General features: G+C 61.5%; 3 protein-coding genes across 6 annotated transcripts in view; all 3 read right to left on the reverse strand.

Annotated features, from left to right (window-relative positions):
- Positions 1-375: 375 nt before the first annotated feature.
- Positions 376-5,699, reverse strand: MLKL (mixed lineage kinase domain like pseudokinase). The gene is made up of 11 exons (XM_084533246.1): positions 5,673-5,699; positions 4,766-5,325; positions 4,487-4,600; positions 4,141-4,315; positions 3,950-4,047; positions 3,469-3,604; positions 2,976-3,060; positions 2,193-2,341; positions 1,954-2,003; positions 1,467-1,607; positions 376-993 (listed from the first exon to the last, which is right to left on the reverse strand). Exons 2-11 carry the CDS (start codon positions 5,220-5,222, stop codon positions 941-943), a joined length of 1,458 nt encoding a protein of 485 aa, XP_084389372.1. The 5' UTR covers positions 5,223-5,325; positions 5,673-5,699; the 3' UTR covers positions 376-940.
- Positions 5,700-6,465: 766 nt separating this feature from the next.
- Positions 6,466-15,717, reverse strand: FA2H (fatty acid 2-hydroxylase). The gene is made up of 7 exons (XM_084533504.1): positions 15,373-15,717; positions 11,213-11,302; positions 10,300-10,442; positions 10,111-10,217; positions 8,648-8,820; positions 8,023-8,275; positions 6,466-7,429 (listed from the first exon to the last, which is right to left on the reverse strand). Exons 1-7 carry the CDS (start codon positions 15,673-15,675, stop codon positions 7,347-7,349), a joined length of 1,152 nt encoding a protein of 383 aa, XP_084389630.1. The 5' UTR covers positions 15,676-15,717; the 3' UTR covers positions 6,466-7,346.
- Positions 15,718-19,214: 3,497 nt separating this feature from the next.
- WDR59 (WD repeat domain 59) overlaps positions 19,215-22,039 on the reverse strand; it is a 47,131-nt gene continuing 44,306 nt past the window's right edge. For all 4 annotated transcript variants that reach the window (XM_084533501.1, XM_084533500.1, XM_084533499.1 and 1 more), the window contains 3 exons: positions 21,399-21,525; positions 20,843-20,985; positions 19,215-20,029 (listed from right to left, as the gene is read on the reverse strand). In XM_084533501.1, the coding sequence (XP_084389627.1) occupies positions 19,794-20,029; positions 20,843-20,985; positions 21,399-21,525 (506 nt within the window). In that variant the 3' untranslated portion in view covers positions 19,215-19,793. The remainder of the gene's footprint in view (positions 20,030-20,842; positions 20,986-21,398; positions 21,526-22,039) is intronic.

Consider the following 22,039-nt stretch of genomic DNA (forward strand, 5'->3'; position numbering starts at 1 on the left):
GCGGCGGAGAGCCGCGGGTGGGAGGGCGGTGATAGGTCAGAGGGGCGGGGAGGGCGGGGCAAAGAGTCCGGAAGCGCGTTCTCATTGGCTGAGGGGCGGCTGGGGCGAAATGAGCGGGAGAGGGGAACGGATTCAAACGGAGGCGGGGGAGGGGGCGTTGCCATGGCAACGGGGCCCACCAGGCCCAGGGGCCCACCAGGCCCCGGGGCACCCTTGGGTGCCCCCCTCAGCCCTGTCAGTCGCATGAAACACCACACAAGTACACGAATGTCATGGTTTAACCCAGCAGGCAGCTAAACACCACGCAGCCCTTCGCTCACCCTCCCCCCTCCCTCTCTGGGACGGGGGAGAGAAATGGAAAGTGAAGCCCGTGAGTTGAGATAAAGACAGTTTAATAAGATAGGAAAATAATAATAACAATAATAACAATAATAACAATAATAATACAATGATGATAATAGTACTAGTAATAATAATATGTACAAACAAGTGATGCACAATGCATCACAAGTGATGCACCACCCACTGACCGATGCCCAGCCTAACCCCGAGCACTCTGGCCCCCTCCCCCCGGCTAGCCACCCCTATATATTGCTCAACATGACCCCAGATGGTATGGAATACCCCTTTGGCTAGTTTGGGTCACCTGTCCTGGGTCTGTCCCCTCCCAGCTCTTACTGCACCCCCAGCCTGCCCATTGGCAGGACAGAGCAAGATGTCCTTGGATTGGTATAAGCACTGCTCTGCAACAATTAAAACATTGGGGTGTTATCAGCACTCTTCTCATCCTAAGCCAAAACATAGCATTCTACCAGCTACTAGGAGGAAAATTAACTCTGTTCTAACTGAAACCAGGACAACAAATAAACGCGTGTTGAGCCACGGACACTCGCAAACACGGGGAAGGGGCAGGGCGCTGGGCTCCATGGGTCCCCCGCAGTCATCTCCCCTGGCTCCTGCTCTTCTCCAGGGCCGCCAGCGAGTCCACGATCCCTGCCAACACACGGCTGCCTCAGCACTCATGGCTGCCTCAGCACACAGCTCCCTCAGCACACACGGCACTTCCCAACCCTCAGAGCAACCACTTGTCCCGGCCCCACCAGCTGTAAACGTGGCACAACCTTCCCCCGAGCACAGCAATGCCCCCGTTCGGTGATTCGTGGCATCCCAGAATCACTAAGAAAAGCCCCCCAAGATCGTTAAATTAATTAGTTGCTCCCACACTGTGCCAGCTGGGCAGCCAGGTGGTTATGGTCATGGCGTGGGTAAAGGCTGAGCGCACAGACTGTGAACGCACCAGCTACACTCTTGTGTTAGGGGGCTTGGTGTCAGTGAGAAAAGGAGTGATCCCCAAAGACAAAATCCTCCTTTTTCCATTTCAAATGGAAAACAAGGGGCAGATTAACCACTGAAGCAGCCGCCTGAGGGGTGCATGGGGCCCTGGGGCAGATGTCCAGGACACTCACGCTCAGCACACGGGCGCAGGGATGGGTCAAAGGCCCGGCACTCATCGATGATTTTCCTCAGCTCTTCGGGACAATCATCCCCGACAGGGTCCTGGTACTGGTGGTCGCAGATTTTATCTCTGATCTCCTGGAGGGAGCAGCCTAGGCAACACGTGTGCCAGCAGGGACATCAGGAGGGTGTCTTCACACCAGAGCCATCCTGCAGCCTCCTCCAAGGAGGAGCCAGCAGAGGAGCCACCTGAATTGAGCCTGTAATGAACCCCTCCCATCTTTGCCAAAACACCACTGGGCTTCGCAGAAGCACGGAAATGTCTCAATGCTTCAGTGCACACGAACAGCAAATAGAGACGACCTTTCGTGCATGTTTGTGGTTTAAGCGTGTGCTGAAGCTGTGGAGACATCATGCAGAGCCAGGCACTGAGACCCACACAGCCAAGGCCCCAGCAGCCAAGCTTTTACTCAGGGCACCAGATCACTTCTGTCTCACCTTCAAATGGGATTTTGGAGGTTGCAATCTCCCACAGCACGATCCCGAAGCTGGAATGAGACAAGCAAGAGTCTCTCAGCATTGATTCCACCACCACCTCATCCTCCTTTCTAACAGAGGGAGCTGCTGGGCTATGCCAAGCCCGGTGGGCTGCATGTATCTCTGATTAAACCTGGCCTTCACCCACAGCTTGAGAGCTAGTCCGCTCCCCCAGGAGGGGACTGGTGGGGCAGACACACCTGTATATTTCACAGGACCTCTTGTAGGGGTAGTAGATGTCCTTCAGGTTCTCGGGGGCAACATAAGCCAACATAGACACTTGGTTCCAGCTCTTTTTGGCTTTCCTCTTGATGGAGGACTCTGTTTCACACAGCTCAAATCCCGACAGCTGATTGTGAGAATGAGAAAGGGAAAAGTGTTAGAAATGCAGGGCTGGTTGCTGGTTCTCAGTTCAAGTTTTGAGGTCAGTTCTCCTCTGGGTTGTGTGGTGGGGTTTTCCTTTCCTAACATCCACAGTTAGCAGCTAAATGCAAACTCACCACCCTCCTCTACATTTAGAGCAGGTACCCGAGACAGACACCTGATAAAAATACAAGTTAATTTTAATTGTCATTAAATAGCCTTATTTTCGGAAGAGCTGAGGAACTGCTCACATTGCTCTCTGTGCAGTACAGAAACCTATAGCATGGCTGGGGACGGACCTGAGCTGGAGAAAACAGAGCGAGGTGACTGCAGCCACATGTGCTGCCCGGCACAATGCTCTTTCTGTGAGTGAAACCATAGGTGGAGGTAGGGGATTCACCTCACTACCTTCAGCTTGTCCTAAGTCTCAGAAAAGCTTAATGTTGCTGCTGATAAAACAGAGCTAAATGGTGAGCTGAGGTGTAAGTGTCTGAGGTGACAGGAAGATGACTCCCCCAGTTGTTATTCTGGGCTATCACGATTCTCTTCTGTGTTGGTGGGGGGAGAGGTCCGTAGAAATAGCCCAAACTCCACAGAGCTTCTCCAGGCATGGTCCTTACCTTCACGCAGTAATCTCCAGCCACCAGGAACTTGTTGCTGCAGATGCAGCCGTGCAGTCGGGACTTCTCCTCCGTCTGGTGCAACCTGCAGCCGGGCAGAACCAAGGGCAACACAAGGTCATGGACCCAGCCCCACCTCTGGGCTCCCTCCCACCACGAAATAACGAGCCTTCTGGATGAGCAGGGCCCGTAAGGAGAACCAGCCATGCTGTAGGGTCTTCCTGAAGCTGCCCTGTGGGTGCTGGGGAGGAGAGGGAACAGGGTTTCTCCCTTTCAGGCTTTAAAAGCTTTGAGGCAGATGTAGGGGCCAGTGACCCTGGGAAAATGGGCACTGCTGCATCCAAACCACGTCCGACCTCTTCTCCAGCCTCCCATCCCGGTGTCCCAGGCATCCCAGGTGGCAGAAATGGGGTCTCACGGGATGCCAAGAGGTACCAAGCACAATTTGTGTTTCCCCTAGTGGACTAAATCACCGATTGAGGCAGGAACTCACCTGTAAAGACCCCTGGCGGCTCCCAGGGCCATCCGAATGCGGATCTCCCAGGAGAGATGGCGCTGCTTGGTCAGCACCTCCCGCAGCGTCCCGTGCTTGCAGTACTCCATGACGATGGAGAAGCAGGGGCTCCCGTCTGAGCAAAAAGATGCCTGATGAGGGTGCTGTTGGGCAGCAGCTGGCCCAGGGTGCCGGTGGCACAGCCACCAGCGAGGACAGCCACGGCCCAGGCTTTGGCAGCCCGTGCCAAGGGGGTCCCGGGGTCTGCATTGACCGTGGGATGCCAGTGCTGGCTCTGCTTGGCAGAACTGGCCGGGTGTCTTTGAATTTTTGGGGATCTGGTGTAAAGCATTAGTGCTTTACAGCTGGGACCTGCCCCTTTTCTGTGAGTCTGGAGTCTGCGAACCCCTCGAGCATCCCCGCCTTGTGTCACCTCAACCCACCAGGGAGCGAAAGGGTGACAGGAACGCCTCCCCCTTACCTTTCTCCTCAATGCAGATCCCGTACATGCGCAGGATGTTCGGAGACTCGAACTTCTTCAGGGTCTGAATCTCCTTCTCGAAGATGTCTCTCACCTTCCTGCAGAGAGGGGCAGCAGGGTGAGGTCCCCAGGCGAGGCGCTCGGTGCCACCCTCCCTGCTCGGTGCCACCTCCCAGCCCAGCACAACTCACGTCGTGTCGGTGGTCAGCGGCCTCTTGAAGGTTTTGATGGCCACGGGGTACTTGAGATATTCTCCCTCATAGAGGTCGTAGCGCTCGGTGTCCTGCAGGTGCCTGTAGAAGGTGAGCTGGTCCCTCTCGATCTCGGTGATATCTTCTCTTTTACCAACGTTGACCTTCTTCAAGCCTGCTCCCGCACACCAGGAGGGAACGAGGGGCAGGTTAGGCAGGGCTGGGGGCTGCTGGTTGTTTTGGCAGAGCATTTTACGCCAGCCTTTGGTCTTGCTAAAAGGGGAAGGGACGCATTGCGCAGGGGCAGAGCTCCTGAGCTGTGCTTGGGTTTGCAACACCCACTTACTGTCCATCACGCGCACGATTTTGCTCAGCTCGCTCTGCATCCAGTCCACCTTGTCCTCCACGCACTGCCTGTCCATGTAGATCTCCCTGGCCCCATCTCTGGGCTCTTCAGTACCTGGCAAAGGACAGGCGTGGAGATGGGTGGGAGGAACGAGCTTTGTTTCTCTCCTGCTTTCAAGAGCCTTTGGGCTTTCCCCAGCTGACGCCACGGGGCCACAGCTGGGCTGGGGAGGGCTGCCGAGCTCCGACCTTAGGGAAATGAGGCCAAATGCACACTTACTCGCAAGCACCTGGTCCAGGAAAGCCCTGTCATCCCTCAGATCCTCGGCGTCTTGCCTGCGGCAGGTTTTTGACTGAAATGCTGCCAGGAAAGCCTGCTTCTGCTCTGCCTGCAGCAGCAGCGAGAGCCCCTGGGCCACGTCCTCCAGGCTCTCGTTCACCCAGACGAACTCCTCGCCGCTGCTGCGGGCGCTCAGGAACTTCTGGATCCAGCTGGCCTGGCTGTACTTGGTCACCAGCTTCTGCGCCTCCTCCAGCGCCTGCAGCAGCTTCTTCAGCATCTGCTCTTCGTGGTGGGAGATGTGCCACCACGGCTGGGCCTGCAGGATCCGCACGGGCTCCAGCAGGATCTGGATGCGCTCCACCAGGCGCTGGCACTGGTGCTTGCAGCACTTGACGTGCTCGAACTGGCTGTGGATGGCCTGGGCCACGCAGAGGACCCTCTCCACGATGTCCATGCTCGCAGCAGAGGGCTTGGGGACGTGGCACAGCGGCGTCTGCTGGAGGTGCTCCCCTGGCAATGCTCGTGGGTCAGTTTAATTCGGCTCTTCCCCGCCTTAACTGTGAGGGAACAGCCTGATTAAGGAGGGAACAGCCTTAACTGTGAGGGAACAGCACGTGATTTTCTGTAAATTAAGGCAGAAGTCGCCATGCCCAGCCAGCTCTCATGCTGAGCAGGGTCAGCGGTCATCCAAGGAGCATCCCTGGCTACCACACCGCGCCGGTCCTGCCCTGTGCATCTTCGGCCATAAAGACCTGTTCTGTTTCCAGCTGATACTTCTCTGCATTCCCACCCACCCCATCAAAGCCTTCGCACGCTCTCCCCGTCCCATCCTCTTCGTATTTTCCCCTCTCTCCCCCAAGGAAGAGGCTCCCCCGCTTGGCAAAATGAGCGCAGCTGCATTTACCTGGCTCCGCGCCGCTCGCTTCCTCCTTGGCCGCCTCTGCAGACTGGGGAGGAACTGGGGGACAGGAGCATTTATAGGGTGCTTTCCCCCCTCCTGGGTGCCGCGGGCAGCGGAAGGGGCGTTGTGCAACGCCGCGCAGCGTCGCCCTTCCAGGAAAGCTGCTCCGGCTGACGGAGGAGGGGGACGAGGCACACGGTGCCCCCCGGCTCCCCCCGCACTGGGTTTGGGGTGCTGGGGGATGGGATCGCCCATGGAAAGTGCCCTGGGGCAGTGTCTGGGACCCGTTGTGATGCTGGCTGCTGTCTCAGCTCTTTTTGCCATGCAGAGGGCACCACAAAGTGCTCAGCCTCAGCTCCGCATCCCGCTGAGCTTTTCCCACGGGGTCCTCCAGAGCATCCCAGCCTCATGTGAGGGATGCCAGGCAGGGCTCTGTGCCCATCCCTTTTTCCAGCCCGGCCTCGAGCCCTCCCTGCTCTGTCCGGTATCAAAGGAAGCGAGCGGCAGGCACAGGAACCGACGCTCGACCTCTGCGGGAAGGGCAGGAAGCGGCGCAGGCCGATTTTCGGAAGCGCGAGGCCACGCATGACACCCATTGCCCAACATCGGTGATTTCAGCCTGGCACCTCTCCACCTCCCCCCTGCCTGCTGTCACGCCGTCCTCACCCCCCCCCGGGCACGAAGCATCCCCCCTGGGCAGCCCAAACCAGTGCCCTGCTCGATGGCACAACCACAGGTGCCCAGGGGCCACCCCAGCCCCCTGGGGTTACCTTTTAGGAAGCACAAATAGCCGGGCCCTTTTTAAAGGGTTTTATTTTTCAAAATATACAGCTTATTTACAGGTGTAGTGTCTACAGTTTTACATATAACTTTATTCCAGACCTTTAAATATCCGCAGTAAACATTAGAAAAAAAAAATAAATCACAGGATCAGGGAAAAAAAAAAAAAAGGCATCTTTTAGTGATTCCGTTCATTGGAGTTTAGGTTTCAGACAGCTGACAGCTACAAAAAACGTGGACTTGATAAATCTGGCAGAGAGATATGGCACGCTGGTTAGAAAAAGGCAAAAACCAGCAGGCTGTGCTGGTTTGGTGGTGATTTTTTTTGCATTTGTTTTGTTTGTTTTTTTTCCACCCCTCCCCAAGTGCCCCAAGACAGAGAAGCCCCCGGGTAGGAGCTGGGAGAACTGCAGCATGTCGGGCACCTGGGGGGGGGCACCCCATAAGGGCTGGGGGTCAGGGGGGCTCCGGCGAGGTGCAGGGCAGAGGGAGGAGGGCTGGGGGGCTCGAGGCGCCGGGCACTTCATCCTTTGGGCGCAGAGCTGCCCCCACATCAGTGCCCGCAGCCTCCTCCTGCCCCTTCCCCGCATCCTTGCCCCCCAGCCCCGGGGGCAGCGCGGAGGGGATGGTGCAGCCCCCCCGGGGGGGGGGACGGGGAGGAAGAGGAGGGACGGTGCAGACCCTCAGCAGCACAATAAGGTCCCCACACGGCCCCGGTGGTGGTGGAGGTGTTGGGTAGGGGACAGGCAGGGCTCCAGCCTTGTCCCCGGCACCGCGGGCGGGATGGGGACAAGGTTGGGGCCACCACGGGGATGCTTCGGAGAGGGGTCAGTGCCACGTCCCCCAGGAATGAGGGCTGGGGAGGGACACCAGCCAGGAGGGACAGAGCTGGGGCCATCAGTCCTCTTTCTCAAAGGTCTCCTCCTCGGGGATGAGCGTCCTGAAGGGGCGATCCCAGAAGCGGGTGCTGATGCCGAAACCTAAAGGGAAGGGGGAAAAAGCGCTCAGCCCGCGGTGCTGCTGTCGCTGCTGGGGGTGAGTTAACCAAACCGCTGCCACCGCCACCAAAACAGGCAGCCAGGACAGGGCTGGTGACACCCCGAGATTTCCAGGACCCTGCCCCACGCAGCGGGGACACAGCGGAGCAGGGGGCTGGGCTGGTGATGGCACCAGCAGCGTCCCCGCGGAGAGGAGCGCCGGCGTTTTGGGGAGGGAGGCTCGCCACCCAGCCCTGGGGTGACAAACCAGGGCGAGGAGGAAGAGCAGAGGGACAAAAGGAGGCGGCTGGGACGATAACTTATCAGGATGGGGCGCTTTCTCCTAGGAAACCGGGCAAAGGGCAGGTTGAGCAAGCGCCGGGCTGCGGCAGAGCGAGGGAAACCCGCGGCCTCACCCTGCACCCGCCAACGCCGCCCGCGAGGAGGAGACGAGCGCCACGGCCCAGCACCTCTGCGCCCCCACGGCACCAAGGTGGGCACACGGGGGGCTCCCCTCAACCCCCCAGGTAACTCCCAGCCCCTGCCGTGAGGCTGTTTTTTTCCCCAAAACTTCTGGGAAGCACGCGTGGCGCTACCTGATTTTTGGTGCTCGAAGTGGTGCTTGACGTGGTACGCCTTCAGCCCGTACAGGTAGGTGCCTTTCTTCGGCGAGCCGTAGTGGAGGTAGTAGTGCATCATGTCGTACACCACGTAGCCGCAGAGCCCCCCAACGAAGACGGAGAGCCCCAGCACCTCGGGCAGCAGGAGCTGCAGCACGCCGTAGAAGAAGCCGATGACCAGCGACGCCGGCACCGGGGGGAAGACCAGGCGGGAGCTGTCAAAGGGAGACTGGGAGAGGAGCAGAGCAGGATGGTGAGCTCCTCACACCCCCAAACGAAACCAAGGCGCACCCACCCCGCAGGGCTGTCTCATCTGAACACGAGCCACGCATCCGGGACACCAATTTGGGAAAAGCCAGCGGTGCAGCACCCCGAAAGGCGCACAGAGACACCCGGAGCAGCCCCCGACTTCGGCTCACGGGTCCTTGGCGCAACGGGGACGTTTCCTCCAGCGAAGCTAGAGGGAGCCCACTGCTTCCAAGGCTCTCACCGCCCTCACCAGCATTAGGCAAGGGCCCCGATTGCTCGGGGTGAAGACACCACGGGTGGCGGGGAGCAGGCAGCGCCAGGCAGCCCCCGCGCCCCCGGCCCCGCGGCTCACCTTGTGGTGCTGCCCGTGCAGCAAGAAGTGCAGGGTGATGAGATAGTAGTTGCTAGCGGGTGGCTTCATGTGGAAGACAAAGCGGTGGATGAGGTACTCAAGCAGGGACCACAGGAACATCCCCAGGAGGAAGATGAAGGGGAAGTAGTATTTGTGCACGGGGATGGAGTACTCTACACAAGGAGACATGCGGCGGTCAGCCAGGCAGGGGGGGGCTTCAGGTGCTTTTATCCAGCGCCATGCTCACACCGGGGAAGCTCGCCTCTCCCCAGCACCCAGCCCACGGGTTTGTTTGACTCCTACTAATTCCCACTCTCTGTGGAAACAGCCGGGTGCCACTCGGGGCTGGAGGCACCCCCTGGTCCTTACAAAGCTGCTGCACCCACCCCAACGAGCAGGAGGGACCCGACAGACACAGGGATGGCCAAACAGCGCTGCTGCTGCTGCGGTTTTGTTCTGCAGGGAGCGGATCTGTCGGGTGCTTCCCCCCCACACAGCATTTTTCCACCTCCTCCTCCCCTCGGTGCCCACAAGCCCTGTGTCCCCGCTGGCAAAAAAAAAAATAATTCACCCCGTTCATTCTTGCTAGCGAGATCCCCCAAAGCTGAGTGTTTTGGCAGCTGGACAAAACACCCTCTCAGCAGCAAGGTGCCGGGGGCAGATTCCTCCAGGAGGAATCGGGGAGGGGCGCATCCCAAAATTCAAGCCCACCAGCTGGCAGCACTCGTGCCCCAGCCACATGGCTGCGAGCGGTGCAGCTCCGGGCTGCCCTAATTACTTGCTTGTGCCTTGGGCTAACGCAGCAAATCCTGCAAGCACACGGGCAGACGTGAAAGAGATTTGCAGGAGGGGAAAACAACCAGAAAAAAAAAAAAAAAGGTGTCAAAAAGCTATCAAAAAGCTATCAAAACCTGGGCTGAGCGGGGCAGGTCGGCGAGAGGGGGCTGGCGCGGGCGCAGCTGGCACCGGGTGGCACCTTGCGGCGAGGGAGCCGGGCAAACAACAAAGCACCCGGCCCCCCCCGGCCCCCCGCCCCTGCTTCCCGGGGGCGCAGACAGTGGCAGATTGAAGGGCAGGCGCTCGGGGCGAACAAGCCCCGCACTGTGCGCGGCCGGCGGTGCTGAGAGCCGGGTTTGTTCGCCGCAGCCGCCCGGCCCCGGTGCCAGCGCTGCGGTGGGTGTCAGCACCCGGGAATGGGGAGGGGGGGGAGAACGCACCCCCAGCGGCGAGCTGCAGGGCTTTATTTTGGGGATGGAGGAGAGGGAAAAAAATGTATTCAGGGGGAGGTGGGGTGATGGAGGGAGGCGAGCTCGGGCTGTGAACCAGCGCAGGCGGCTTCGTGCCGGGGACGTGCTGGTGGGAACGGGGCTGGGGGCTCGTGCGCTGCTCTCACGGACACATGCTGGAAGCTGGGGATGGGGAAGGGACGAGTGGAGGCTCCGTCCTCCCAGCGGGCCTCGTACCTGTGGTGAAGGAGGAGAAGAGCCTGGTGTTGCCCTGCGCGAGGGATGTGTAGCTGACCCAGCTGAGATAGAGCACCACGGGGGTCCACACCAGGAACACCACGTACCTGCGGGGCGAGGGGAGACGTCAGTGTGCCACCACATCCCATCCCATCCCATCCCCATCCCACCCCATCCCGGGGCACTCACCACGCCGTCTTGGAGAGGGACTCGAGGAAATCCGAGTGGAAGAGGCGGATGGGCCTGTCCACGGGCTGGTGCACCCACTCGTCGTACTTCTCCCCCAGGTAGCCCACCTGCCACAGCAAGGGCTTCCTCCAGTCCACCAGGTCCTGCGGGGGGAAATAACGGAGCGGTGTGGTAACACTCGGCTGGGTAAAACCATGGCACCCATGCCTTTTTTGGGGATTCCCATGCTGGCACAGGAAGCCGGCCCCGCTGCTATCACCCACAGGCACCGCGCACTTTGTCCCCGTGCCACCTTCGGCCCCGATAACTGCGGCTCGCCCCCCGCGGGCTGTCCAAACAAGAGGGGTTTTCTCCTGGCGGTGAGGACGCGAGGGTTTGGGGGTCTCCTCCTGGCCTGCGGGGTCTAGGAAGGGATGGATGTGATCGCCCAGAGGGGCAACCCCAGTCCGCACGGGGATGGAGACAGAGAGACCCTGCTTCAGGGAGGTTTCAGGGCAAAAAAAGGTTGGTTTGGGATGCAGCCAAAGGGAAGATTCCCTTTAAAAGGCAATTGGTGGCAAAATATTTACAGAGGTCGGTGAAGGGCTCCTTGCCACTCAAAGAAAAACAAAAAATCCTTTTGCAAGATAAAAGCAGTCCCCTGAGCTCCCCGGGGCCGTGCTTGGTACGGCGGCCACGGGCTGCAGGGGCACCCAAAGGCACCTTGGGGACGGGGCAGGCAGCAGAGCTCACCCTGCCCGGCCGCTGCACCCCTCACTGCTCAGTCCGGAGGACAAACAAACACAACAATTATAATAAAAATAAAAATAAACAGCACAAGGCGTGGCTTGGCAGCCTGCCCCGTGCCGAAGGGCAAAGCTGCTGTCAAAGGAAGCCACCACCTCCCCCGGGGAGCCTCCCCGCAGCCCCTCACCTTGTCCACATCCACGGTTTTACAGCGGGGGTCCAGCCGGCGTGCTGGCGGGGCTGCTGCATCTGTTGGCTTCTCTGTTTTGGGGCAGCTCTGCAAAAAGGAGGAAAAACCCCAGGATGAGAGCAGGGCTTGGGGTGGTGACTGCAAATGAGCACGAGCAACGTGTCCCGGCGCTCAGCCTGCATTTCGGCTGCATCCCCACGGTGGTACAGTACAACGAGCCCGGAAAACGAGTGGGGCTTCCCAGCTCACCGTGGTGGCAAAGCAGAGATTCCTGGGCTCTTCCCAACCATTTTTCCCCTTCCCATAGCCTGGTGAGCCCTGTCCTGAGCCAGCTGGGCTCGCCGCAGGAGGAGCAGCACCTGGCATCGCAGGGTTGGTGCATGCAGCGCCCTTCCTCCCAGCCCACAGCCCGCTGCTCCCTGGGGAAAGCCTGGTTTTGGTCGGGGTCCCTGAGGAACCCCAAGCCCATGGGGCTGAGGCTGAGCTGCACCGGGCTGCTTTGGCTGGAGAGGGCACCATGGCGAGCAGGATGCTTGGGCGCAGAGGGACCTTTGGGTGCGAGGATGGAGAAAGCGAAGGAAGCTCCCTGGGGAGCCAAGTGCTGAGACCAACCGCAGCTCCACCTGCACCAGTGGGGAATTTGTGGTGTCCCCACGTGAGCCCCTGGCTGCTGGTGCCCCCACAGGGCTGGCTCCCCAGGCAGGACGTGCCAAACGTGCCTTTTCCCCACTCAATCACCTTGGGTGACCCATTAACCAGCCAGCAGGCCATGGCACGTCCAGGCAGCCCTGCCGGGCTTTCCGTGTGCAGACAGCAACAGGATTTTTCCCCGTAGGGACGGGACGGTCCCCTCGAGCTCCGCGGGGAGGCGGTGAAGGTGACACCGGCAGCGGGGACCCTGCAGGAGCGGCGTCACCGCGGCGGGGCGGACGGGACTTTACTCGGCCGGGCGCACGTGACGCTGACGCGGGGCCTCCGGAGTGTTTGCTGATACCAGACGCTGCTGGAGGGACGGGCGCCCATCCCACCTCCCGGCGAGCCTCGTCCCAGAGGGCGAGGAACCAGCAGGTGACTCGTGCTGGGCAGCAGAGCTGACATTTCCAGCCAGGCAGGACCACAGCAGGCAGCAATTTCAGCTCCGATGCACCTCCCTCTGTCCATCTCGAAAGGTGTCCGCTGGCATTTTGCTCTCGGTGTGCTCCTTCTTTCAGCCACACGAGGCAAAATCCAGGTGGAGGTGGCTGAGTTAGAGGTTCTCCAGAGTGCTCTGGTGCTCCTCCTTGCATGTGCTTTGGTGGAAAATCCATCTTCCAGTAAAGGAGCCCAATTTTGACACATGCATCATCAGCTCGACACCGGCAGAGAGGGTGCTGGTGTCCCAGCGCCGCGCCTCCCCGCTCCGAAACGTCCACATGCCTCAAATTCCTCCACCCCTGCATCCCTCCCCGGCCGGCCACGGGCGGCTCCGCTTTCCAAGGATGCTCCAAAAAAAGACGGGGAGGACACAAGTGACACCCCGGCGGGGTGACAGCCCCGGCGACGTGCTCGCCATCGCCCTGCATGACGCAGCGCCCGGCCTCGCCCGAGTCGCCTCCACCCCCTCATCCTGCACGGACACTGCCTCGCCCGGTGCCAGCACCCATGGGTGCTACCCCGAGGAGGGCTCGCCGCTCTTCACCCCGTGGCTCAGAGCCCCCGGTGTCACCAAACCAGGGGACAGCCCCGTGGCGTGGGTGCCACCAGGGAAGCTGGCCCCGATGGCAGCTGGAGGAGGACGAGGAGGAGGCTCGCTCTGCCCGCGGGTGATGCTGCCGCCTCTGCCTCGTCTCCAGGAAAACAGGTCCTGCCAGGAAAGCCTTGCGAGAGGAGAGGCCTGATGTAACCAAGGGAAAGTTACGCCTACGAAACGCTGCCACCTCCCTGTGCCTCTCCCGGGACGGAGACCGGCACGACCAGAGGCCGAGGTGTGAGGCCGTGAACGTGTCCCCAACTGGGCTTCGTGCACGGCAACCCCACCGGCACACGGAGAGCCACGGTGCCACCAACACCTCTGCCAAAGAGCAGGACCACGAAAAGGAGACGGAAGGTGACTTGTCCCAATAAAAAGAAAAAAAAGTCCCACCACGCCACGTTTTATTACACCACCTCCAAACGGGCGAGCACCCACGTAGGGGTGAGCTCACGCCGCGAAGGGGAGCGAGGGCAGCGCAGCCCCGCACGCGGTGGGAGCGGTGCAGGCACCGCGGCGAGGGACAGGGGATTTGCGGTGATTCACGGCCGCGTCATGCAGCCCCGAGGAGGCTGTGATGAAAGCCTCTCGTTGCTCAAATTGGAGGGGTAATTACACGAGCCGGTTTCCCTCTAGCAAGGCTGTTAAAATCCACTGGCTACTTTGGCTAATTATCGCTCCGTGCTTTGATCTCCTCTCTATTCTGTTTGCATAGATAAAACAAAGTGTGGCGCTTCATGGTTGGTTTTTTTGTTGTTGTTTTTTTTTTTTTTTAAATCAAACTGGGGCTCAGTGATTCGGTCCGGGGCGAGCCAGGAGCGTCCACGGGGACCCGGTCACCCTGCTCTGCGGTCACACCGGGCTCTCGTTTAATAACCTCAGGTTCCTGCAGAACGTCCCACTGGAGGGGCACTACTGGTGGGCTCCCACGAAACCCTAGGAGGGAGACACCTGCCCGAAAAACCAACCCTTGGGTTCAGGCGGCGACGGCACAGGTGGCAGCGCCAGAACTCGTCCATCCGGTAGCTGCGCGCACCCCAACCCGTCGGGCTTGTTGCGCGCGGGAGGAGGCGGCGGTGTCCCAACAAAGGAGTTGCCACGGCCGGGATCCGAGGGTGGAAGAGCCGAGCACGGCACCGGGGCGCGGAACAAAGCCCCGTCTGTGCAGCCGCCACCGCGCGGGGCCGAGCGCTGCGCCCTCGGGGAGGAGGGGACCAAGCAAACAGCGCGCGGGGATGCGCCCTCGGTCACCGACCCCGCTGTGCTGGCACCGGGGGCTCGGCTCCCCTCCGAGCATCGCCGGGAGCTTCCTGCTCTGCCCGGAGGGTCCCGAGCAGCCGGGATGCCGGTGGTGTCACGTCAGCCTGTCCTGGATCCCCCGCACCACTGTGCCCGCGGATCCCAGCCCCGCTGGCGTCAGGAGCACCGCAGAGCCTGGGTGTGCCCCGTACGCCCTAGACCTTTGCACCACGTCCGCCTCTGGCACCGTGCGTGCCGGGTGCTCAGCGCGCACCCTGCCCCTCGCACGCCCCGAGCTCCCCAGGCCCTGCACGGCCTGGACCCGAGCACCCTGCTGACCCTACGTGCTGCACACACCCCAAACCCCCCGCACGCCGTGCCCCCAAGAGGTGGGACCCAGAGCATCCCACACAGCTCAGCCATGATATACCATGGGTGTGGGGTGCACCACAGACCCCGTACAGCTCTGTCCTTGTGCTCCCCGTACACACGGCACCCTATAGACCCCATACAGCTGTACTGTCACGCTCTGTGCACCTGGGTGCCCCACAGACCTCATACAACTCTGCCCCTATGCTCCTTAGATGCAGGGCACCCTACAGACCCTAACCAGCTCTACTGCCACACTCCCTGGACCTGGGTGCCCTGCAGACCCCACACAGCTCCCCCCACCTCTGGGCACCCTGTAGACCCCATACAGCTGTGTCCCCACACCCCCTGCACAAAGGACACCCCATAGACCCCACACAGCTCCCTCCACCCCTGGGCACGATATAGAACCCCACACACCTCCACCCCCATACTCCCTTGACACAGGACACCCTATAGACCCCATACAGCTCCAATCCCACACTCCCTGGATGAAGGGCACCCTATAGACCCCCCACAGCTCCAACCCCACACTCCCTGGATGACAGGCACCATATAGACCCCACACAGCCCCTCGCACCCCTGTGCACCCCACAGACCCCATACACCTCTATCCCCCCACTCCCTGCACACAGGACACCCCATAGACCCTACACACCTCCACCCCCACACTCCCTGGATGGAGGACACCCTACAGACCCCATACAGCTCCCCCCACCCCTACACACCCCATAGACCCCACACAGCTCCCCGCGCCCCGGTGCGCCCCCGTGCGCCCCCGTGCGCCACACAGCCCCACGCCCCCCGCTGCTGCTGCTACCTGCCGGGAGCCTTCCTCCTCCTCCTCCTCCTCCTCCTCCTCGTCGTCGTCGTCGCGCAGCTCTCCCAGGTAGTACTGCTCGAGCCAGCGGCGGGCGTTGGCGGAGTGCCGGTGCGGGGGCCCGTCCAGCGCCGCGCTCACGTCGGTGCCGGCTCGGCGCCGCAGCAGCTGCTCGCCGCCGGGGTGGAGGCGCACGAAGGCGCTGAGGTCGTAGAGGCGCCGGCGGCACCGCACCACGCACGAGCCCTGCGCGCAGCGCGCCCGCACCTCGGCGGCGCTGAACGAGCGCGGCGGAGCCGCCATGGCCCCGACCGGCCCCGGCCCCGGCCCCGGCTCGGCCCCAAAACCCACTCCCGGCCCCGGCCCGGCCCCGGCCCGGCCCCGCTGTGCCGCCCGCCGGCCCCCGCCGCCAGCATTAACCCGGCCGCGCCGCCGGGGATCCGCCCCCCAGGGTGCTGATTGGGTGGGGAGGGAGAGGGGGCGGGGCTTGTGGGGAAAGGGGAGGGGTTTGGGGGAGAGGGGGAGGGGTTATGGGGAAAGGGGGAGGGGTTTGGGGGGAGGGGGTGGGGTTATGGGGGAAAGGGGTGGGGTTTGGGGAGAGGGGCGGGGCTTTGGGGAAGCTCCGCCCACCCGGCAGGTGGGGGGTGGGGGTGCATGGGGAGGGGTGTATGGTATGGGGGGTATGGGGTGTATGGGGTATAGGGGGTACATGGGGTGTATGGGGTATATGGGGTGTGCAGGGTATACAGGATATATGGGGTGTGTGTCATATGGGGTATATGGGGTATGTGGGGTATGGGGTATATGGGGTATAAGGTATACAGGGTATGCGGTGTATTGGGTATATGGGGTATAGGGTGTATGGGATATATGGGGTATGGGGTGTATGGGGTGTATGGGGTATGGGGTATGAGGTGTATGGGGTGTATGGGGTGATGAGTACGTGAGGCGATGGAGTGATGGGGGTATAGGGATGTGGGGTGATGGAGGAAAGGGGATATGGGGTGATGAGGGTGTGCGGGTACTGGGCGATGGAGGAATGGGGTGACAGGGGAATGAGGGGATGAGGGGAGGGGGTACGGGGTGAGGGGGGAGTGGGGCATTCCTGGGGAGTGGGGGTACGGGGTGATGGAGGTATGGGGTGATGGGGGTATGGGGTGATGGGGGAATTTGGGCACCCCAGGGGAAAAAGGGCCCCACGTCACACGCAGCGAGCCGGCAGCAGGTTCAGTTCACCAATTAATAAAAGTTGCCTTTGTAATTAGCCCGGGGGGGGGGGGGAGCAGCACTACGGGGGCACCCCAGCCGCTGCGTTGGGTTTGGGGTTGCGGGGGCCGCTTTGGGGTGACGTCCCCACCCCAAGGGCCGGCCACACGCCGGCAAATTTCGGCGTCGCCGCCGCCAGGCCCCAGCCCCGGCTTAATGCGGGGTGCACCCTGCCCAGGAATGCCGACCCGGGCGGCCCCCCTGGCCCTGCCCCGGCCTCCCCCCAGATTTTGGGGTGCTGCAGCAGCCCCGCGGGGCGTTGAGCGAAGCCTTTAATCGAGGCGGATGCAAAACTCGCTGCGGCTCTGGCGCGACGCCTCCCTCCCAGCCCCAAGACCTTTGGGGCAGCAGCTCGGGGCAAAAAGTCCTCGTTTTGGGGTCATTTTGCATCCCAACGAGGGCAGAGGGGTCCCTGGGTGGCGCGTCCTCGGGGCAGGGGTGCTGATGGGGCCGGGGTCCCCGAGCACACCCAGGGTGGGGGGTGACAGCCCCACGGCACCCACAACAGAGCTGGGGGTCCCTGGTGCGGTTGTGGGGCCGGAGCCGGGGTTCCCATGGGGTGGCAGCGGGGTCCCCGGCTGCCGGTGCTGAGCTCGGCGCTTTGTCGAGGCAGGGCGGCTCCCGTTTTAGGATTTTTGGGAGAGTGTGGGGGCGGAGGCGGATCCGGACAGGCCAGGGCACTCAGCCGGAGCCTTGGGGCACCTCCGGGCCGCTGCACCCAAACGGGGTGTGGGATGGGGGGCTCAGCAGGGCCCACCGTGTCCCCAGGTGCCCAGCACCCTGGGGTGCGCGGGGACCCCGGCTGTGACCGTCCCCACGGGCACTTCCTTGGCCCCGACTGATGCTCACGGTGCCTGGACTGGTTCAGCTGGCGGACGGACGGACGGACAGAGGGACACTGGGGACAGCAGGAATGTGCCAAAGGGGTTGGGGCAGGACGAGCCCCGCGGCACGGCACGGCACGGGTGGCGCTGGGGTAACGTGGCTGCAGAGGAAGGGGCCAATACGGGGGGGGCTTTTCCTTGCCACCTCCTCCATCCCCATCCCCGTCCCCGTCCCCCTGCCAAGCTGGGGGTGAAATTCGGAGGAGGATTTGGGGAGCTCCTTGCTCTTGGCATCGTTATTCCGACCTGCCAGGCGCTCCCCCCGATTCCTGCCCTCGCCAGGCTGCGGGTGGGTGAGGAGCAGCCCTGCCTGCCTCCTCGCCGCCGCGTTGAGCAACGCCATTCCCAGGGCAACCACGGCACACGCTGCAGGGCGTGAGACGAGCGCCCGCAGCGTCCGGGAAGAAATTCCAGCTCCCTCGGTGGGGTTGCACAAACCCAGCCAGCGCCTCGCCACCTTCCCGGGCAGCATCGGCCGCCCTCCGCCCGAGCGGTGCCCAGATGCTGCGCAGATAGCCCGTAATGAACTGCAACGAGGCACGTCAATAGGGCCACCCGTCAGCCCGTCACCTCCAAATAACACCTCTCCTTCCCCTTCCAGCATGGAAACGCTTCCGAGGGGGGCGGCTGTCACGTAGGGAGGCGCGGGGTGGGAGCACCCCGGGGGTGACCGCGGGGCGCAGACGCCGCCCGGGGCTCTGCTGAGGTGCAGGATGGAGGGTTTGGCATGCCGGCAGCTCCGGGAGCACGGTGCTGTGTTGTGCAAGAGCTGTGCCAAGCCCCACGGGCGGTCACGTCGCTCCCGGGGGAATGGGGAGGCTGCTGGAGCCAGGGGATGTGGGTACGGGGATAAGGATGGGGACAGCGCGGTGGCACCACGCGGGGAGGAGCTGCTCCATGTGGGCTCCTCGTGGAGAGCGAGCACAGCTCGGTGCGGACAGCTCGTAGGAAAATAACTTTAATGGTTCACACAGAGCCTGCTCGGGCCCCGGCAGGAGCTCACCCCTGTGGGTGCTGGCGTGGGGCTCGTCCTGGCCCCACATTTGCCCAAAATCAAAGCTGAGCGTGCAGGCTGCTGAGGAGGGGCAGGGGCTGTGCATGTTATGTGTTTAACTTCAGGCAGGTGCACAACAATGTGCAGGTGCAGCCCCAAACAGAGGGATCAAAGCGGGATGTTAGCAAACTGAAGCTCCACAGGGATGAAAATCACAAACCTTTTACCTCCCATGCCCTTCTAAAACCCCTTTTCCCCTGGAAATTGCTGCCTCCCTGACCCCGTCACTGCAGCAACTCATCCCAAATCACTCATCACTTCCCCCCCAGCTAAAACAAGCCGCAAGGAGCAAGTGTCCTCCCTGTGTCTTCTCGAGAAGGAAGCCGAGGCTTTCCAAAATGCCCCCAGGTGCTGCCCTGCACAGGAGGAGACCCGGGCTGGGACGTGGGGTGCAGATCCCCGGGGAGGCAGCTGCCTCTCCCAGCCACGAGGATGAGGCAGGAACGAGGCAGGGACAGGCGAGCTAAAGTGCACTGCACCGCCCTGCCTGAGCCAAGCCCGGAGACACTGCGGGGTAATAAAGTGCCGGAGGAAAGCAGCTAAACCCCGGGGACTTTGGCCGCGGAGCTGGGCTTTTCACACCAGCTGCAGCTCCTGCCCAGCGAGGAGGAAGCCGTTTAGGAAATCATCTTGAAAAGCACAGTGTCACGCTGTTGCTTTATGGGGTAACCTAAATGATGTAAACAGACATTCAGAATCAGGACCCTGGCGCCTGGGGAGCTCTGAGCACAGTCACTCTCCGAGCACGGCGTGCAGTTGGCCCGTCGAGCTCACTGCTGCCTGCAAATTATTTCTGTAATCAAATTAATTCTGTATGAAGTGTGTGAAGAAGACTCTTTTGATCACTCTGGGGCCCCTGGAAAGGCACCACCTAGCTGGAGCGAATTCAGCTCTGCCCGTTGAGTGCTTTCCAAAGGAACCTTTTAATTCCTCCTCAGCCCAGCAGAGACTCGCCCCTGCCACGCGCCCTCCTGCAGGAGCAGTTGGTTTCTGTGGCCTGGCATCCATCGCCAGCAACGGAGGCCAGGAGTTTGGTCACAGCGGTCTGAAAGCAGCCCGGGAAGCGCAGGAAGAGTGGAAGCACTTGGAAACGTCCCTGCAGCGCACCGCCGGGAGGTCCTGCGCCGTCCCTGCAGCATCCCCAGCCACCGCGGGGCAGAGCTTGGGAATTAAACATCAAACCCAGTTCGTGGCGTGCCCTGCTCTCCTCCCCCAGCTCAGAAGGTGCTCTCGAGCAGGCAGTGGCAGCCACAGCCCGTGGGGCACACCTCCTGCGTGCGAAACCACTCCATCATATGGCTGGTGTGGCCGCCGTGGCCGCAGGTGAGGCAGAAGTTGGAGGAGCCGCGCACGGCCACGTGGCAGATGGCGCACTGGAAGGTGAAGCCCTTGCAGATGGCGCACTGGGTGCCCCGCACCTCGCTGCGGCAGTGGCTGCAGTACACACCGAACTCTGCGGGGAGAAAGGAAATCCAGAGCAAGAGTTAGTGCTGGTGGCAACGGGGGCAAAGAAGCCCTGCGTAGACGGAGTGCCCTGAGCCCACTGCCCAAGAGATCTGCCTCAAATCAGCCCCGGAGGGATCCTCCTCGGGGTGGGAGGACAGTTTGTGTCTCATGGATCTCAGTTTGGTCTCCGAAGAGGAGCCAAGACACCAGCCAGCAGTGAGGAGGGCAGTCGGCTCGCTGGCCCAGCAGCTCAAGGGCTGTGGGGTGGGAACGTGCCAGGCTTCCAGCTTGGGATGCATGGTGGAGAGGAAGGCTTCCCGCTGCTCTCATCTGCCTCACAGCTCTCCAAAGTGTAACCGAGAACAGGAACAGCCTTTGTTTCTTATCATGGGGAGCACAGGGCACGCTCGGTCAGCAGTATTGATGTCCTGACTGCCAGCCAAGAAGGAGCAGTGGCAGTGCCCGAACTCACCCGTTTTCACTGCAGTTTCTGCCCATCCCACATGACGAGGAGAGGCTGCAACCAGAGCCAAGGAAGCAGCCACTGCTCCTGTGGCACCTCTCACCACGTCTCTTCTCCCAGTGCCTCTCCTCCCAGAGGCCTGGGAGGAATTTTCAGCCTTGCAGGAGACGTGACAGCCTACGGTCACTGCACCAGCACCTGTGAACCTCACTGCCACCCCGAGCTAACGCTGTGTGCTGCCAGAGCTCACCTCTGTGCAGGGCAGTGGGTATTTCCATCACGCTGCCTGCACCTTCCCGAGCCCCAAGGCAGAGCCGTGACCCTGCCTGGACAACACAAGGCACGGCAGGCACTCACCAATTCCTTTGTGGGGGTCAGGAGGACAGGAGACAAACTTCAGGACCTCGGCCCGCTTCTCCCGCAGCCCCCAGCGATACAGGATTTCTCCGTAGCACTTCTTGAAGTCATCAAACTGCTGAGTGTTGGCAGGGTCCAGGAGCCTAGAGGGACAAACGGTGCTGTCACCCGCACGATGTGCTCTCAGGGACTCTGGCTGCAATCCTCTTCCCAGCAGTGGCTACACAACCCGCTCACATCGCCGGGCGAGCAGCAGGCTGCTTGCCACGTGTTGCTGAAACATTGCTGAACACCCACGGGGCTGCCCTCTGCTTGTTCTGCCCTCAAGGGCATGCTGAATGGGGGGACTACCCCTTGGGGCACCCACCACAGCCATTTATAGGTGCACAGACGCAATCCCAACAGACGGATCCGCACTATGATGCTTTTATCCACGTTACAACCTAAATGGAGAGGTCTAGGAGCAGGCTTGCTGCTCCCCTCCTGCTTTCACAGCTCCAGCCTGCTCGGGCACGGAGCCCTACAGCCGAGCGCCCCGAGGCACGCCACCACCTACCGTTTGTTCTTCTCGTGCTGGTCCTTCTCACGCTCCCGGGGGTCGGGGTAGGGCAGGTTGCCGTATCGGAAGTCATCCGGCGAGGACTCGCACCAGGGCGTGGATGCCTGCTCCGCGTCCTTGTTGGCTGCAGACACCAGAGGGCTGTGAGCACACCCCGCAAAAAAAACCCAACAACCTAACAGGGAGGAATCCCTCCGGCCTTCCTCTCCAGACAAAAAGTATTGGGGCAACCCCTTGGAGAGCGCATGGGAACGTTAACCCCAGCAGGCCTGGGCTCCTCTTTCCCAGGAGGGAAGATTCCCATCACCCGGCTGCTCTTACGTAAAGGGGCCTCTGTAGCAAGGTCCTGCCCTGGAGGCAGGGAGACGACTGCTAATAGCTGCTCCAAGACAACATCACCGCCCCGTTAAGTTAACCCCCATCCTCCACTCTTTCCCATGTCAAAGATGCCTCGATAAGGCTCTGGAAGGGTACAGAGCTGCTGCTAACGGGGCCGATGCTGCCCCAAGGCCACCCATCTCCCAGCTTCACCCTGGAGAATGGCTGGTTTTTGACAGCTTCACGGATCAGCAGGAAATGTCACCAGGGCCACCAAGAAGCCAGCCTTCCCCACCGCTGCTGCCTCTCCAGGCACAGAA

Source organism: Aythya ferina (assembly GCF_964211825.1).
Source record: "Aythya ferina genome assembly, chromosome: 12".
In the NCBI taxonomy this organism is placed as follows: Eukaryota; Metazoa; Chordata; class Aves; order Anseriformes; family Anatidae; genus Aythya; species Aythya ferina.